The sequence below is a fragment of the Crotalus tigris genome, unplaced genomic scaffold (assembly GCF_016545835.1).
Source record: "Crotalus tigris isolate CLP2741 ecotype Arizona unplaced genomic scaffold, ASM1654583v1 scf7180000020523.1239640, whole genome shotgun sequence".
Lineage (NCBI taxonomy): Eukaryota > Metazoa > Chordata > Lepidosauria > Squamata > Viperidae > Crotalus > Crotalus tigris.
In genome coordinates this window covers 1,205,618-1,224,069 of record NW_024098059.1, presented here as the reverse complement: position 1 = coordinate 1,224,069, position 18,452 = coordinate 1,205,618, and the positions used below count along the sequence as shown (strand labels likewise).

Sequence of the window (18,452 nt, the reverse complement as noted above, 5' to 3'; positions counted from 1 at the left end):
TTAAATGGGTAGTTGCTTTTCAGGACAAAAGATGTGTGTTTAGTGTAATGTGTAAGCTGGTCTAAATCAATACTTCTGCAGCTGAATGAAATTGTGAAATGTACTAGAGGTTTTGTAGAGCCAGAAATTGATCTCACTTCCCATTTGGCATGTTAGCCAAAAGTCTATCTTTCTTTGATTTATTTTTGTAGCCTCCTGTGGATTTCATGAGAAACTTCACTTTTATAATTGTCCATTGATCTGTTATTTTAAACAGAAGACAAAGTTTCTGTCATTTGTAATTATTTCATTTGGTTGTTGACAACAAATAGCAAAACAACAAAAAACATGGTATCTTCATTTGTACCTTATTGATGTTGTTTTATTAGTAATCAAATAAAATTGATTATAGTTTAGAGTTTTTAAACTTTCATTATTATAACTGTTGTGGGTGTGAAAAATAACAACAAAGAAAATTTGAACTGATCCTTAACATTCAAGCTTTTTGTATTTGGGGGTATCCTACTGAAAGGAACTTTAAATGTACTTTAAAACTGTTGCTGAAAGGGGCTGATCAGGGTAACACATTCTTTAGACAAGAGGTTTAAGGAAACTATTTCAGCCAGATATTTTTTTTCCTGAGTTGTTTGCAAACCATAACTAGCCAATAAGCCAAAAGAACCCTCTTTTGATGAAGATCAAATGTTTCCACTGTTTATGTGTATCAAAGCGTAAGCCTTATGAACATTAAGACAGAGGGTAGCCCTGTTGTACACCAGGCAGAAGTAGAGCCATCTATGTGATCTCATTGAACTATTTGCTGTAAATCAGAAAATGAGGCCAGGCATGCAAATGGAGCAGGAATCCACAAGGGGAAGTAAGCTATGCTGAAAGAGTATGATAACCACAGCAAAGCACAGAACACATTTATCCAGCACCTAAGCATATTTAATAATTGGTGAGGATCTGAATCTGCCCAGTAACAAGTCTCCGGATAAAACTGAATGAAGCCAATAAAGGAATTAAATTGCTTTTTTGTGCCAGACTTCTCCCAGTGCTCCTAGCCAATGTCTTGGCAAAGCGTGTTTTAATGAGGAAAGTACATGTGTAAATGTTTACAGATCTAAGTTTGATTAAATCAGTAAACTTTATCATTGGTCTGATTATAGTCAGGTACTGCATATCTTTATTTAAAGAAAATTCAGTTTATCTTGAGGATCTCTGCACCCATTGATAGCGTGAATGCGTGTCTTCTGTTGTAGGTTTCCACCTGTATACCTTCCTTCTCCAACCACACTCTCATCAAGGGTTAGGGGAAATTAGGTGGCTCCTTGAAACTGGAAAGCGGAGAACAGAGGCTGGGATACTTGTTTCTACAGAGCAGTGGGTGAACTATATCTGATTATAAGTGAAACAGATTCTGTAAGGTTCAGATTTCTTTAGCAGCACATAATTTGATACCTTTGCACATTGTCATTTACTAAATCATAGGGGAATTATCATATCCCCAGTATGCCCAAAATGGAGCTAGCCTTCTACAAGTATCACCCTCAGGGGGATCTTGAGCTTGTAGTACTAAGTTATTTCAAGGGAAAATGAAGAATTGGTACCAGTGGGGCCAAATTTTCCAGTGAAGTGGACCCACCTGAGTTGTGCCCTAACAGGGATGGCTATACAAATCTTTTAAATAAAAATAAATAATTTGGGAGGAGGGACACAGGATCCTGATTGTGTGTATGTTAAAAATAAGACTTTTGGTTTGATCTGACCATGTGCCATCAAGTAGTTTTCAGTGTTTGGTGGGCTCTAGTTAACAAGATGCAGTTCAATGCTGAGAAAAGTAAGTTCCTGCACCTAGGCAGGAAAAATCAAATGCACACATATAGAATAGGTGACACCTGGCTCAATAGTAGTAACTGCAAGAGGGATCTAGGTACCCTGGTGGCTCATCATATAAGTATGAGCCAGCAGTGTGCTTCTGCTGTTTAAAAAGCTAATGCAGTCCTGGGTCGCATTAACAAAGGGTTGGTTTCAAGATCATGAGAAAATATAGCATTGCTTTATACTGCACTAATGAGGCTACGTTTGGAGTACTGCATCCAATTCTGGTCACCAGAATACAAAAAAGATGCTGAGATCCTAAAAACAGTACAGAGAAGAGCAACTAAGATGATAAAGGTCTGCATGACAATTCATATGAGAAACAGTTAAGGGAAATAGGTATGTCTAGTCTAACGGAGAGAAGAATTATGGGTGACATGACATCTGTCTTCTGGTACACGAGGGACTTATTCTCTAAAACTCCTGAGGTTTTCAAGAAAAGATTGGATGTTCATTTGTCTGGGATGATACCCCTTGGGTAGGGGGCTGGAGTAAAAGACTTCCAAAGGCCCTTCTAGCCATATAATTCTATGATTCTTTTTTCCACCTGAACCAAAACCACTGAGAGCAAAAGTAAATTTATTTATTTCATCTATTAAAACTGATGCATTAACATCACAGGTGTTAGCTTGGAGAATAATGTCAAATATTATGCATTCTTTGGAATGTTCCATTCTCATGTTTTTATGATTGCAGTATTAGTTCTTTGAATAAAGCTTATTTTTTTTCAATTTCATTATTGTCTGTTGCATATTTTGAGACTAGTCTGAAACTGCCATAACTTCCATAATTACTGAGACAAGTGTGTCTGTCCATGTGTTGTGTGCATTGCATTGCATGTGTCTGTGAGAGAGAGTGAGTGTGTGTGTGTGTATGAGAGAGAGAGAAAAGACATATTTGTTACATCAGGAAGAATAGATCCATGTTTTATTGTTTATTATTTCTAGAGACTCAGAGGTTTTAGTGTAACTCTAGCATTCTGATAAACCTAATTCAGTGAATAAATTCCACTTTGATCTGCTAACTAACTTTGATATTCATATACATTAAGTGGATGCTTATAATATTTCAACAATCCTCCTAAGAATTTAGTGCAGTTTTTAGCATCCATTATGCTCCAGGATTAGTGTGCACAGAGCTTATTAATACTGAGGCATGCCATGGTTTGCATAGCAAGAATTCTTTTGTCATTCCTCTGGGTTAATCTTTCTATTGATTTTTTCCAAGTTTGTAAATAGTCCCTCTTGGATTCACTTGTAGCAGTTAAGCAATACCTGAAAAAGAACAGATGGGGATGTTTTTGTTTTACAGTGGCTGAAATTGTTCTGCAAACCAGAAAACTCCTTATTCCAAAATCTCCTCTGCCAAGAATTTATGGGATGGTCTCTAGCATTCATTTTTCTTTCATGTGGTCTTAGGCACACCTTTCACAGATTGAGACTAAAAGGAGGCTAAAAAGTATACACCATACCAAGCCCGGAGAGCCAAGGAATCCAGACAACCAGGGTCCCTACTTCAGACAGCAGCCCTATTTTCAAGGAATAAAAATAATAAGTTTGCTGGAAGATTAGATGAAAAGGCGGCTCCATTATGAGGTCATCTGGAAACAGATTCAGAAGCAGCACTTCATTTGAACAGAATGAATCTAGGGAGTTAATTCTAAAGCCTATTATTTGAGTGAGAAAGATTTAGGCTTCCCTGTGTGACGTGTTCTCTCTACAACTAAAAGTTCCATAGTCCCTTTTTGTGCACATGGAAAAAGAATAAGGATAAAGAAGGACATTGATCTCAAAGAGAGTAGGAAGCTGCATGCACAAAGCTTTTCTTCCCTTTCATTCTCAGTGTTTGGTTATAAATAAAAACAAATCAGGCAGTGAGAAATGTAAGGGGAGCAAAACCAGATGTACTAAAGGAAGCTAAAGGACACCAGGAAATCAACGCTCCAGTTTCTCACATCAGGTAAGACCTTTCTTTGAAATGGCTTAGGCAATAGCAGAGGGAAAAAAATAAGATGGAAATAAATTTCATAGAGAAATGGATTTCCAGCAATTGCAAGTGATTTTGAAAAATGCTTCTAGATATGTGACTCCTCCCTAAAAAAATCAGGGCTAGACTAGAAGACCTCCATGGTCCTAGTCTAGTCTAGTCTAGTCTAGTCTAGTCTAGTCTAGTCTAGTCTAGTCTAGTCTAGTCTAGTCTATTCGTTGTTACTATCACCAACCTACCAAAGGAATGTTTGCTTATTTATTAAATTTCTCTGTCACCTACCTCACTGATACAGTGACTCTGGGTGACTTACAATGGGAAAGTATAACCTGATACTGATCCACACAGGTATCATTTGCCAGTTCTTGAATTGCATCTGGAGCCTTAGATCTGCCTGCCTAATCATGCCTCCTTTGCATGGCCATGGCAAGTCATGGAGTTGCTGACTATCAGAAGCTATGACATTTCCCTACTAGAAGGCAAAATTGACAACTATGGAGGGATTGGAAAGGATGTATTACATGTTTGAGTTTTGTCTCTTCCCCCCTCCCCAAATGATGCCCATGGTGATCTTTTAGCTGTTGTCTAATCTCTATCTCCCACTGACTCATTCAGAAGGTATGTGGAAGAAAGCTCTTGTGCATATATAGTTGTTGCATGCATCCTGGATTACATATGAGTCAGGATCCTGATGATTCATGTGGTGACTCCTCCAATGGGACTCTAATGTCACATCAGATTTGAGACAATGTTCTGTTCTTTTTTATTATTTTGGTTTCTACTACTTTTAATGCTGTACAGTACACTGTCCAAAGTCTTATGGAATTGGGCAGCTCTCTAAATTCAATACATGTATATATACATACACTTGACATGGTGATTATTTGATGCTTTCTTTGCTTCCTCCTGCACTTCTGACCTGAATTCTCCTACCTTGGAGTTTCTATGACTGACAATTCTTCTTTGATGACTGATGGGAAGGAAGATATTTCCTATCTTTTTTCTTTTTCTTTTCATTTCTATACTTCTACTGTATTGTAAAAAAACTAATGAAAATATTAAAAAATGATGGAACTGTGCTTTATTGATAAAGGCTAAAGTAACAGAATCTTGAAAGCCTAATTGTATTTTCCCTTTTGCTCATTGCCAAGACAGGTCAATCAGGTCAGTTAACCTAGTTTCCTGCTAGATCCTTCACTGGATGCAGCAATTTAGGGCAGCTAGGTGGAAGAGCCCTGTTGCAAAGATAATTAGAGAAGAACCTATTGAACAGGACTGTGGTTCTTGCATTCTATAATAGGATCCTGTGAGAGCTCCTTTTCTCTTCTAGCTGGGGATTAGCCTGGCATGGCAACCTCAAAAACTACTAGGCTATGCTAACCACAGGCTGGAAATACAGAGTAGTTGCTTCTCTCAAAAGCAGCTCATTCCTTTCCTTCACTGGCTAGTTAAGGGGGGCGGGTGGAATCAGAGATGCTCCATTCCAAAAGCTTTGACATCTGCAGTGGATGTCAGAAATGAGGACTCTGAAGACTGGTGACTGTTTTGGGGTAAAGTAAGGGCTCATCTACACATTGGCCCTAACAGCTTGGCAATGCCCTGCTTAATCATTCTGGGTACTTGGCCCTTGTTGCCTCCTCAGTGCACAGCTGAGGCCACCTAACTTTGGTTTTAGCTGATCCTATATTAAAGTGATGGGCGCTGTTCCTCTAAGGCTGTTTTTGTTTCTGCCTATCCATTGGTCTCTTTCACACAATCTCAGATCTGATGCAGCCTTTTTTATTAACATAAATTCACCAACAATGTCAAGCAATGTTAGACCAGTCTAAATGAGGCCCCTCTTTTAAAGACAGGAATGGATAAGCAGCAGGGGGGAGACTGTTTTGTAGCCCAACAGTAGGCAATCTAATAAGAGCATTTATTTTGTTTTCAGTATAGTTGTTAAACTGTCAACAGGGCTGTAATAGCTTCTGGAGAAGGAAGAATGCAAAGTCTCTGATTCTTAAGCTCCCGATACCCAGCTCCACTCATCCAACATTAAGAAGATGATCAATAGTGGTTTTTTTCACCTAGCAGGGGGAAATGGAAACTACGTGGGAAGGAAGATGCAGCCACCAATAGTTGCCTTTACTTTATTAAAATAAAAAATCTGGGAAAACTTGAGTCCAAGCTAGCTGATCATGAGCTTGTGCATGTGTGCCAAACCTACCCACCCTTCCCCTGAATGAGCAATTGCAGCAGTAAAGCTGAAGACCCGTGCCCTGGGGAAGTCTTTTAGCTGGAAAAGCCTGCTTTACTGCCCACCCTGGTTAAAGGCCACCCTAGTTAAAGTCCCCCTTCCTGGGAGAAGAGATGCATTCTGTCCATTAAAGCAATGTGCTGAGCTCTTAGTTCTCAAAAGGAAAATAGCCTGCAGTTAACAGAATAATAGAACATCAGAGTTGGAAGGGACCTTGGAGATCTTCTAGTCCAGCCCCCTGCTCAAGTACGAGAACTTATACCATTTCAGACAAATGGCTGTCCAATCTCTTCTTAAAAGCTTCCAGTGATAAGAGTACCCATAATTCTGAAGGCAAGCTGTTCCACTAGTTGTTACTGTCAGGACATTTCTCCTTAGTTCTAGATTGCTTCTCTCCTTGATTAGTTTGCTTCTTTGCTTCTTGTCCTGCCTTTCCTGTTTTGGAAAATGGTTGACTCCTTCTTCTTTGTGGGAGCCCCTCAAATATTGGAATATGGCTATCGTGTCACCTTAGCCCACTAATCATCTCTGTTGGTTTTCTCTGCACTCTTTCCAGAGTCTCAACATCTTTTTTATATCATGGTGATCAAAATCATGATATAAAAACTGGATGCAATATTCCAAGTGTGGTCTTAGTAGTGTGGCTAGAGTCTAGGAGGGGCAGGGAGCTGCCTGCAGCAATTTTGGAGGGTCTACACTTCTTCATACAACACGTGTTCATACAACAAAACTTTTGCTGGGCAGAAGGTAGCCTCTCATTGCATCACAGCACAGCACATCAAATGATCCTGGTATAGATCCTTGTTCATACTTTGTCAGCAACACTTTAGCTGGGAAGAAGAATTCTTTTTTTAATCTGAATTTATCACTTTCAGTGCATGCTACCTTTGCAATGGACAAGGGATGAGATGAAGGTGATATCATGAAGACCTAACATATAGAATTAATGAGACATCGTCGTGCTGTGGATTAGTAATACATGAGGAAGAGTTATTAGAGCAAAACAGGTCTTTGGCAGCAATCAGAATTTGCTTATCTTTGATATTTAAATGTGTATATCCAAATATGTATCTCTAGGAAGTTCACTAGCATTCCAAACCAACAAAAAGTAATGTGTAGATCCCACTTCATACGTGTTCATATTAATCATTACCACTTTCAGCTATGTTAATCTTAGTAGGAAGTCAGTGAAATCATCTTTCTTCTACCAAGTGTTTACTTGTTACTTGTTAGAAATGGCTTCCTGTTTATGGTCCCCTTTTTTACTACTGAATTATTATTTAATGGCAGTGAATTTTAGTATATTGTCAATGAACTGTAGTGTATTTCTGAAATATCATAAAGCTGATCAATGGTTACAAAAGATTTGTATATAGAGTACCCATGTAATGTGAAAGTAGAAATAATAAAGAAAGTTAGCAAAACAGAATGGGATGCATTATAACATGGCAGGCAGACTTTACTTGTCTTCCATATAGCATCTTTGTACTTCTGTCAGGATCAACCATTCTGTCCAGCACACGTATATTGTGAAAAAATAAGGTAAATCTAGGAGTGTAAATTGAAAATAAGAGATTGTATGTAATATGATTAAAATAACATTAAAAAAAAAACCCAAGAGCAAATCAAATACCTATTTACTCAGAGATAATACTCCCAGTGTCCAATTATATTTATTCCCCAGAAAGCATTTCAGAATTGTATTCCAAAGCTTTCCTTAAAGAGGAAAAGTATAATACATACAATTATAGCAAGATCTCTGTTGTTCTAATTGCATGTTCTAGTTCTTGAAATTCTCAGGATGGAAGAGTAATGCCTCTCTTCTAATGATGTTTGGCAGCAATAGTATTTAAAATATGATTTAACCCAGGGGTAGGCAACCCAAAACACTTAAAGAGCCACTTGGACCCGTTTCCCACCAAAAACAAAACACTGGGAGCCGCAAAACCCTTTTGATATCTAAAATGAAGATAACACTGCATATATCCTTTTTTACCTTTATTATAGGTGTGTGTGTTTGTGTGTGTGTGGGTATTTGTGTGTGTGTGTGTGTGTGTGTGTGTGTATGTATGTATGTATGTGTGTATACACACACACACACACACACACACACACACACAGGTTAAAAAAAGATATATGCAGTGTTATCTTCATTTTAGATGTCAAAAGGGTCTCTCTCTCTCTCTCTGTCTCTCTCCCTCCCTCTCTATCTGCCCTTGGTCTACCACTCCTCTTCCCCCACTCTCTTTCTTTCTCTCTCTCTCTCTCTCTCTCTCTCTTTCCCTCCCTCTCTCTCTTTCTTTCTCCCCCCCTCTCATATCTGCTGCTCACCTGGCAAGCTTCAAGCTGTTGTCCAACAAGATCAGGGGTAGGCAACCTCGTCTCTTTTATGACTCATGGACTTCAACTCCCAGAATTCCTGAGTCAGCCTAGCTGGGCTAGCTAGCTCTCTCCTGCCTTTCCTGCTTCCTGCTTCCTGCAGAGACGCAGCAAAGGGAGGAGCTCCGCCCAGTAAGCTTTTCAGCTCCTCAGAGAACACTGTGAGTGCACTCTCTTTTACACACATACACACACACACACACAAACACACACACAGATTGAAGCAGGGAAGCGCAATTTCCTCTCTCTGTCTCTCTCTCTCTGTAAAGGCAGAGGAGGCTGGGAGCCACAGGGGAAGGCTCAAAGAGCCGCATGTGGCTCCAGAGCCGCAGGTTGCCGACCTGTGATTTAACCAATCAAAACTTTGGAAGCCCTATCCCCTTGAGTGAGGTTCTCATGCTATGGGTTGCACCTTCCTGGCTTATTGTAACCAAATTTAAGGGGACAATTACACTCATTCCCACTCTACCTGTACAAGTTATTATTGGTTTGTCCAGGTAAAGAGAATGTATACTGGCAACAGTCCAGCCAAATTAGGCTTGCACACCTAAAGTTTGATCATTGTTGGAACTACTAAGAGTGATAACCATATTTATCATATCTATCTTCCTAAAAGCAGAGGCACCTTCAACTCTTTGCTTGCCCACCGGCTAGATGCATTTGCTGACAGCCCATCTTTTCTCACTCTGCATCCAGAAATAGTGTGCAGGGAAGGACAGCAGAATGGCCTTCCTATATCTATATAGTCTATATCTATTGGATTTTCTTTGTGGAGCAGGCAGGTGCATGAAAGCACAGTAGCAGCATTTCTGGCACATTTGGCCAGCAGGAGAATGTGTCTCTCACTGCAAATGAAGGTAGTGTGTCAACCTGCCATGGCAGTAGAAAAAAGGTTGTTCTCCTGATGCAACATCTACCAATTGCAAATTGTGTTTGAGCTCTGAGCTACAGGACAAATGAAGCTTTTCTTCTGGGAAAACTCTTTCTTGCTCCTTTCCCCAAAGCAATACCCCGATGTGTACATGTGTGTATGAGAGAGAAAGTAGAGCATTGATATCTTTACTTCCTGGTTTTAAGACAAGATCTCTTGTTATCATCCTAGTTGTTTTCTCAAATTGATCACTTTTTTATCTGCAATTGAAGTGAATGGGTGTACAAATGGGTACTCCAAGAATGTTTGGCACTATGCTGGAATCTACCAGTCTCCCATCACTGCCATTAGTTGAAAGAATCTAGGAATGCATTGTGGATGCATTAGCATGCCCATAGCTCTTACTGCCTGGGTTTTGAGCCAGAAGTTGCCTGGGTAGAACTTTCTTGTGCCAAGATGGGTTCCACATTATCCTTGCTAGCCTACTAATACACCTGCCCCAGATTCATCAGCCTTGTGATCAGGCACTAGGCCTGATTCTGATGTGAGCAGATTCACCTCATTGAAGATGACTGCCACACAACAAAGGTTGCTGTTCTTGACTCCTGCAAAGAGGCTCCTGGACACAAGTAGGCCTTCATAAACTATTTCTGTGAACAGAGGAAAACTCCTGCTTCCTGCGCCATACCAATAATGAATTTGTATAAAAATTTTTTCCCTCTCTACACCAAGAAATAAGTATGTCAGACCACACATTATACAAGATTCTATTAGAGTATGATCAAACAGTTTCATTCATGGGAAGGAGGTTTTACAAAATTTATTTTATAGCCCCCACTCTATAAATTGTTTACCATATTTGGAAACATATTTTGGGGCATAGAGTTAATAGTGAAGAATTGAGCAGAGTTTAATTGTGCCTTAAACAAAAATGTCTTACCTTTTATTTTGGAATAAAGATCTGAAAATATGGATGCACCTGAATGCTATGTGTATTATTTATCCATGTTGTGTCTGTACTTGATGTTATTCTGCAGTTGTTCCTTGAAGCGATACCAAAGTGCCAAATAATGTCATGTATAATTATGTGAGCAATACAAAATTATTTATTAAAAACATATTTCTACCTTTGATTTGGAGGATTGCTTTGTGTCCTCCCATCATCTGAAGTACTGTACACAGGAGACGATGTGAGTCACAGCCTTTCTGAAATTGCATTTCTTCCTTGCTTTTAAGTATGAAGTGAATGCTGACTTTATGAGTTGCTTGTGATAGCTGGACTTTTATAAATGTCATTCACTTTTAAATGAAAATAAATAAGTGATTTGTGTATATTGTTTGAGAAACTTTGTAAATTAGAAATTGATGAGTTAGTTGAGAATACTTTAGTATATAATCAAATCTCTGTTTGTTTTTTGCAGTCTATCAGAGAAGTGACTGGCTATGTCTTGGTAGCTCTGAATCAATTTGAATACCTTCCTTTGGAAAATCTGCGGATCATTCGTGGAACAAAACTGTATGAAGATCGCTCTGCATTGGCCATCTTCCTCAATTACAAAAAAGACGGGGGTTTTGGACTGAGGCAGCTTGGGCTGAAAAACTTGACTGGTAAGGGAGAAACAAACAGATTATGAGAGAATAGCTTGATCCTGTTGACCAGTAGTTTGCAGATCTTGGAAATAATATCAAAGGACTGATCTGTTTTGATCTACAAAATAAAACAAAAGGGAACAGAATAAATAAGCATAAATATCAGGTGTTCTCCTTTTGTGCTAAAGCATCTGATTCCTCAATCACAATGCTGACAGGTTGTAATTTGACAACTGTCAGTTGTTTATCTTATATGTAAATATTTTTATCAGTGGTGAAGAATCTGTGCCACTCTAGAAATTGCTCAAGTATGTATCTAAGCATCTGTGATCATGGGTTGTGATTCAGGACTCCTGGAAATGGTAGTTTAATAACATCTGGAGGTTATCAGTTTCCCTTCCCCACATTTGTTACCATATTTATTACTGATATTGTGAGCAGCTGCAATATAAGTTATCTGCCACATGCTTGGCATAACCTGTATCAACACAGCAATGCCACAAAGCCTCTCATCTAGATATGTTCTAAACAAATAGTCAATATTTTTGACTCATTTAGAAATTGATACTATTAAAGGCATGGAAACTAAATGGAACTGATTGTATGTAGGACCAGATTGGCAGATTTCTGAAATAATCAGTTACCATACACACATATACTTCTACATGGTATCTTATTTAGAACTTGTGAACAGCTGCTATGTTCTGCTTATTTAACAGATGGGCTTTAAGACAAATGACAACTTTTAAAGGATAACTATCCTGTACAAAAAACAGGTATCAATGTTAGCTTTCCAACAATGAAATTGTCATTCTCTCTCTCTTTGTAATTCTAGAATACTTTATTAAAGCTACCACCTAGTGTCAATTTTGAAGACACAAACTAATAGGACTGCTTTCTTCTCATCACTTAGAAATAGTAGCAAGTACTTCAGTGCTGAGAATGAAGAAGGCACATAGAATAGAGTATTAGTTTATCTGAAGAAATGTTTTGCTCTTTGGAACCCTTGTAAGTTCATTGTTGCAAATTATATCTGTAGCAAACATAGTAATTCTGTGTTGACAGTGTAGATTGCATAGAAAGGATGGAATCATTTTTAAAACGCAGTCTCCAGAGCCATAATTTGACATGAGATGGACACGCCTACCAACATCTGACCAAGGTGTCTTTCTGTTATACCTTGAGATGTTTAGGCTTTAATGGCACTCCAGGGAGTTACTAATTAGCTGTGTGACCCAGTTTTAGCATTGAAAATAAAATTATCCCAAAACAAGTGAGCTGATCTAGCTGACCAGAACTCTAAAACATATTTTTTTGGGGGGGGGGGGGAGTGAGGTAGAGAATGTCTGACTAAACAAGAAAAGGTACAAGAAGAGGAACCAGAAGGATTAGACTACTTACTTAACTTCTGTTTGGATTCAGTCTTCAAAAGACAGCAGTAGTCCAATAGATAACTATGAACCTCAAGAAGGTACAAGACTGCAGCTTGAAACTCATAGAAAACATAGTCAGGGATTACTGTTTTTAATAAGTGAAGTCACCTGGGCCAGATAAATTGCTTTTCCGGGGATAACTAGATTGCTTATGGTTTGGCTGAATGCTTATATCTTGGGAAATAGGTGACCATGACTGGAGAAGGATAAACCTCCCTATGAACACAAGGGGAAATGGGGGAATTTTCAGATATAGATTACTGTAGTCAATATGTAATTGAAACCCAGGAAGATTATAAATGATTTCATCATTTGTAAGTATTGTGAAAGCAATTTGGTGATAATCAAAAAGCAGCATAAATTTCTAAAGAACAAATATTGCCAGACAAACCTTATCTCATGTTCTGATTGGATGTCTTCCTTAGTACATTTCAGAAATATTGTACACTTTCTCATTTCAGCAAAGTATTTGATAAGACATCCCATGCCAACCTAATTAGCAAGCTAATTAGATGTGAATTACATGGCCTGACAATTAAATGGTCTGATAACTTATTTGAAAAACATACCCAAGAATTCTTATCAATGTTTCTGTATAAAATGCTGAATACTTGACTGGGTAACAATCTTTGTGAAAAAGAAATTTGAGTACTATAGGCATTGATTACTAATTGAATATAAGTCAGTAACATAAGTATGATCTGGCTATAAACAAACACATTGTTTTTGGTTGCATCAGCAGGTTTCCAAATTAGAGGAAGTAATTATTCCATTCAAGCATTGTGCCCTCTTTTTAGCACATAATTTGAAAAGAATTCACAGAAAATATAAGAGGTTAACAGAAGGGCATCAAAGATAAAATAAGACTAGAAACAAATTCCTACAAAGACACACTGAAGGAGTTGAAAATGTTTAGCTTTGATAAGAGAAAAACCAAGGGGTGATACAGTGATATTATTCACATATCTGATGCTGTCACATAGAAGAAGGTGGCAACTTGGCTTCTCCCCCCCCCCAAAGAACAAGACATGAAATAAAGTTTGTAAATTACTGGAAGTCAAATTTCAACTATGTGTTAGGGAAAAAGACAATCTTAGCATTAAGAGCAGTTCAACAGTGTGACCGGTAGTAGTCCAGAGGTGATGGATGTGCTCAAGAACAGGCCAGATAACCATCTGTCTGAGATGCTTTTTACCATTTTGTTTTATTAATGTATGCTGATTCATTCAATTTCTGAAAGGGAGCTGGCCTAACCCTAAGAATATAGTAATATTTGAGGATATTATCATTAGAAACCAGATGCAGTATGGGGAGGTGTCTCTCTCTGACACACGCTCAGCATACTTGGAGGCATTCTTGTTATTGTCACTTTTGAGAGTAGGGTGTCAAATCTTGCCAAAGTAAATTCCCTTCCAGATGCAACTGAGAAAATGTTCTAAAGATTTTGGGGAATAACATATGGCATCATGATAAGGGCTTTATTAAGCTGAAATGATCTAATTGTATTGCTTTATAAATTTAAGACCAATACTCTGTTTAATTTTGGCAATGGCTTTTTCTAAACCCTGAACGTACACCATGGATTAAGATTGCAGAAGGCCGAATTTGCAGCTATACAAGTTTTAAGATATTTTTATTATTAGAATAATGAAACACAAAGAAAAAGGTCTATGTTAGATAGTGACAGTAGAATAAAACAAAAACAAACCACTACTGAATATAAGTAAAACAAAATCGTTAAAAAATGTCTAGTGGCACAGTCTTCCCTTCTTTTTCATTTGTTTCCATGACTGTTCAAAATAACCTTCTATTAAACATAGAAGATTATTGCTATTTCTATTTAAGTCCTTTTATCTATTATTTTTTACTAGTTTCAATTTCCCCCCCTAAAAACATATTAAAAATGCCTAAATCTACATTGCTGTGTAATGTATAATATAAGGAAGCCATTCCTGCTTAATTTTTGTTAACCTTCTATTATGGATAACAAATGGATATTGAACAAATCAATCCAGTGTTCTCACTCAAGGCAAAATAACCTATCCTCTATCAGACACATTATGGAAGACCTGGGTCTCTAGAGAAGACTCTAATGCTAGGAAAAGTAGAAGTTATAGTGGCAATGAGTGCAGTGTTAGAAAACCTAAAAGACCAGGATTTGGATAGATAAAGAAAACCTATCTATATAGTTGCTAGGAGTCAAAACAACTTGATGGCACATAATCAAATCTGTTATGGATTTACAGTATATTGCTGATATTATCATTATTATTTTGGTCTCCCATTTGGCAAAGGTTCCTCTTTTTTAAATGTTATGCCAGAGCCACTATTAGCATACAACATGTAAATTATGAAGCATAAGAGCCATGGTGGCACAGTGGTTAGAATGCAGTATTGCAGGCTAACTCTGATGACTGCCACCAGTTGGATCCTGACTGGCGCAAGGTTAACTCAGACTCCATCCTTCTGAGGTCCGTAAAATGAGGACCCAGATTCTTGGGAGCAATTTTCTGACTGTAAACTGCTTAGAAAGGGCTGTAAAGCACTACAAAGTGGTATATAAATCTAAGTGCTATTGTTATGATATTTTTCATTTATGTTTTCTGGAACTATTTGTTTCTTCCAAGATTAGAATTTATTAGCCAGGTTGAGCTAAACTAGGAACATGGCCTCAAATACCTGTTTAGGCAAATATTTCAGGCATTGGAATCATTTTTGGATCTGTTACAAGATACCGCAAGATTCCAACCAGAGGAATCTGGTTGGGGTGCAGGGCATTGGGGATGGGAGATCACACAAGATGGGTCTCAGATATTTGAACTGGATTGCTTGTAATGCCAATGTGCCTTTGATGCACAATAGTGTACCATACAATAAATTATTTGTCACCTTTGAATAGGTTGCTGCTGTAATTATTAATCTTATCCTTAGCAAATTTGAATATAGCTTTAGTAGTCTTTTGTACCCATAAGAAAAGGTCATAAAATGGATATTTCCAGGGTGAGGAAGATTAGAAATAAATGTGTAAATATTTGAAGTATCTCCTCAATTTTTGATATCATTGGTTTTCTAGGTATGCAAAACATTAGTTTGGTACTTCCCAAATATAATCCGGTTACTTTGAGAGTAGTTAATTTTCAGCTTCTCAGTCTTTTGACTAAAAATAAGCAGTTGTGTATACTGTTTGAAACTTTTAATAAGCACCTTTCTTATATGTACACTGTTCCTACATAGCTTTACAATTTATTATAATGTAACCTGTGTCCTGATTGATAGATTAATCCAGAAAATAGGAACTAGGCTATTTACTTCAAAAATGCAGGCTACAGTAAATTCTCTAGCGTCCTCATAGTTGAATGTTGCTAAAGAAATATTGCAAGATGGTGTCTCATCTATATTGAATGTCAGGCAGTAAATCACTGATTTCCAAACACTTAACCCTTAGTTCAACTTTTTTGCTTAACTTGGCAGTACATTCAAGGACTTGATTAAGTTAGATTTGAAAGAGAAAAGATAAAACCTTATGTACATTGGTTGATTTCATATTGCAGTGATGTCAGGGACTTTATATATTTTCTCAAAAATTTGAACTATAGGCAGCTTCTTCCTCCCACTCTTCCAAAGTAATAAATATTTGGTATGTTATTTGGTGGCCTTAGGTAGTTGTGATATTGTAATTCTAGCTGGGAATGGCTAGTTGTCTCTTGGCCAGCTTATACATATATTCCTTTTTTTGCAAGTTTGCCATTTCATTGGGGAGAAAATAAATCTCTGATGGATTTCTTTCATTCTTAACTATTCCTGACTCCTCATACACAGAGGTTTTACACAGGTTTTTAATATATTATGCCAGCATTTACAATTATATCACATGAAACAGAATTCTCTGGTTTGTTTCCACTTGAATTTGTGCAGTTTAAGTGCTATAACTGAGCTCTCTAACAACTGGAGGAAAAATCCCATTGCTCTGTTGCTCCATTGCTAAGGCAGTAGAATGTTCCAGACTAACAGCATAAAAATTCTGTCAACAGTAAACCCAAGTATGGGATATTCAGGGAGAGGATTTGTTTCTAGTGCCCTCATGCAAATTCTGAAACTGAAAGACAAAAAGGACAAGTACAAAAAATGGAAAGAGGGGCACATAACTAAGGCACAATATCAGCAGATAGCCTGAATCTGCAAAGACGAAGTCAGGAAAACAATGGCTCAGAATGAACAAAGACTTGCAATAAAAGTCAAATAAAATAATAATAATAAAGTTTCTTTCAACATATAAATAACAAGAAAAAAGTCAAGGAAACAATCGGTCTACTAAAGAGAGAAGAAAGCAAGGAAGTAACAAGAAAGCAGAGCTGCTTAATTCATTCTTTACATCAGTCTTCATGCAAAAAGAAATTTTAGCCAAATCTACCAAATACCTAAGTATAAAAAACAGGCTAGAAATAACAATTAAAATAAGCAAGAAAATGGTAAGATAACACCTGTCTAATCTTGATGAATATAAATCACTGAGACCTGATGAATTACATCCCAGAGTTCTGAAGGAGCTGGCAGATGTTATCTCAGAACCATTGTACCATATCTTTCAAAAATTCTGGAACACTGGAGAATTACCTGAGGATTGGAAAAGAGCTTATGTTGTTCCCATCTTAAAAAAAAAAAAAAAAAACCAGACCCAAGAAATTACAGACCAATCAGCCTAACATCAATACCTGGGAAGACACTGGAAAGATAATAAAAAAACAGATCTGTGAACATCTAGAAACAAATAAAGTTATAACTAAAAGCCAGCATGTGTTTGTTAAAAACAGATCATGCCAAACCAATCTTATTTTATTCTTTAGACTAAATTAGTAGACCAACAAAATGCCGTGGACATAGTATACTTAGACTTCAGCAAGGCATTCCACAAAGTAGATCACAACCTACCAATACTTCTTGGTAAGCTAGAAAAATGTGGGATAGACAGCATTACCACCAGATGGATTTGTAACAGGCTGACAAACCATACTCAACAAGTAGCCCTTAATGGTACTACATCTGCATGGAGGGAAGTAAGAAGTGGGGTACCACAAGGTTCCATCTTAGACCCAGTACTCTTTAATATCTTCATAAATGATTTTATATGAGGGAATAGAAGGGAAAGTCATCACATTTGCAGAACAGCAGCAGGATTTGAGTTTTGCTAGTCTAGAGAAAAGAACTAGGTGGGACATGATAGCAGTATTCCAGTATTTGAGAGGTTGCCACAAAAAGGAGGGGGTCAACTTATTCTCCAAAGTACCAGAGGGCAGGACAAGAAACAATGGATGAAAACCAATGGTTTTTAAGAAGAGACTGGACAGTCACTTGTCTGAAATTGTATAGGGTCTCCTGCTTGAGCAGGGGGTTGGACTAGACCTCCAAGGTCCCTTCCAGCTCTGATTGATTTTTCTGAAATACGTGTAAGAAATAATATGGTTGAGAAAAAAGTCTCAGTCGATGTGTATTAAGTATTTTTAATACTTAAAATTTTTAAGTGTTAAATGTAAGTACTTATTAAAATGGCTAGATGTCCTATATTTTTTTTGCCACTAGGGCTTCTGATTTAGAGAGCCCAAAATAATTTTTTCGATTCACAGTCTCTCTTGACCCTGTCTGTCTGTCTGTCTAACAGTGACGCTGGAATAGGCATGTTGAGCCCTATGTTGAAATGGGAGTTATATTTGAAGTTGGATGTTCCTGTCTTTCTTTCTCCACCCTGAGACCGTAGGATTGCAACCTTGGGCTGTTGATTAGAATTCAAAGGATTATTTGGTTAAATTAATATTAATCAGATGATATTCTTACTCTACAGACACAGCACAAACTCAGTGAAAGTGCAATAAATTAGGCTGCGGTTTTTCTTAGTTGAGTCAGTGTTAGGAGGTCTCTGGTGGCATTGCTCAGTGTGCCTTGAAAGCAGTATTTTCAGGATGTGCAAAAGCCTCCTCTGAGTAAAACAATTCCTGTATCTGATTCCCCTGCTTCTTCATTATAAATGACCTTGTAGAAAACAGAACTGGAGCTGTCTTGGAAAAAGGTTGACTGCACAGGGCAACCACCTCCCTTGCCC

General features: G+C 37.7%; 1 protein-coding gene across 1 annotated transcript in view; it reads left to right on the top strand.

Moving 5' to 3' along the window:
• Positions 1-8,576: 8,576 nt before the first annotated feature.
• The window catches only part of ERBB4 (erb-b2 receptor tyrosine kinase 4), a gene marked incomplete at its 5' end in the record, with an annotated part of 501,305 nt that continues 491,429 nt past the window's right edge, over positions 8,577-18,452 (top strand). Inside the window, 2 exons of the mRNA XM_039367010.1 lie at positions 8,577-8,625; positions 10,757-10,943. Coding sequence (XP_039222944.1) covers positions 8,577-8,625; positions 10,757-10,943 — 236 coding nt within the window. The remainder of the gene's footprint in view (positions 8,626-10,756; positions 10,944-18,452) is intronic.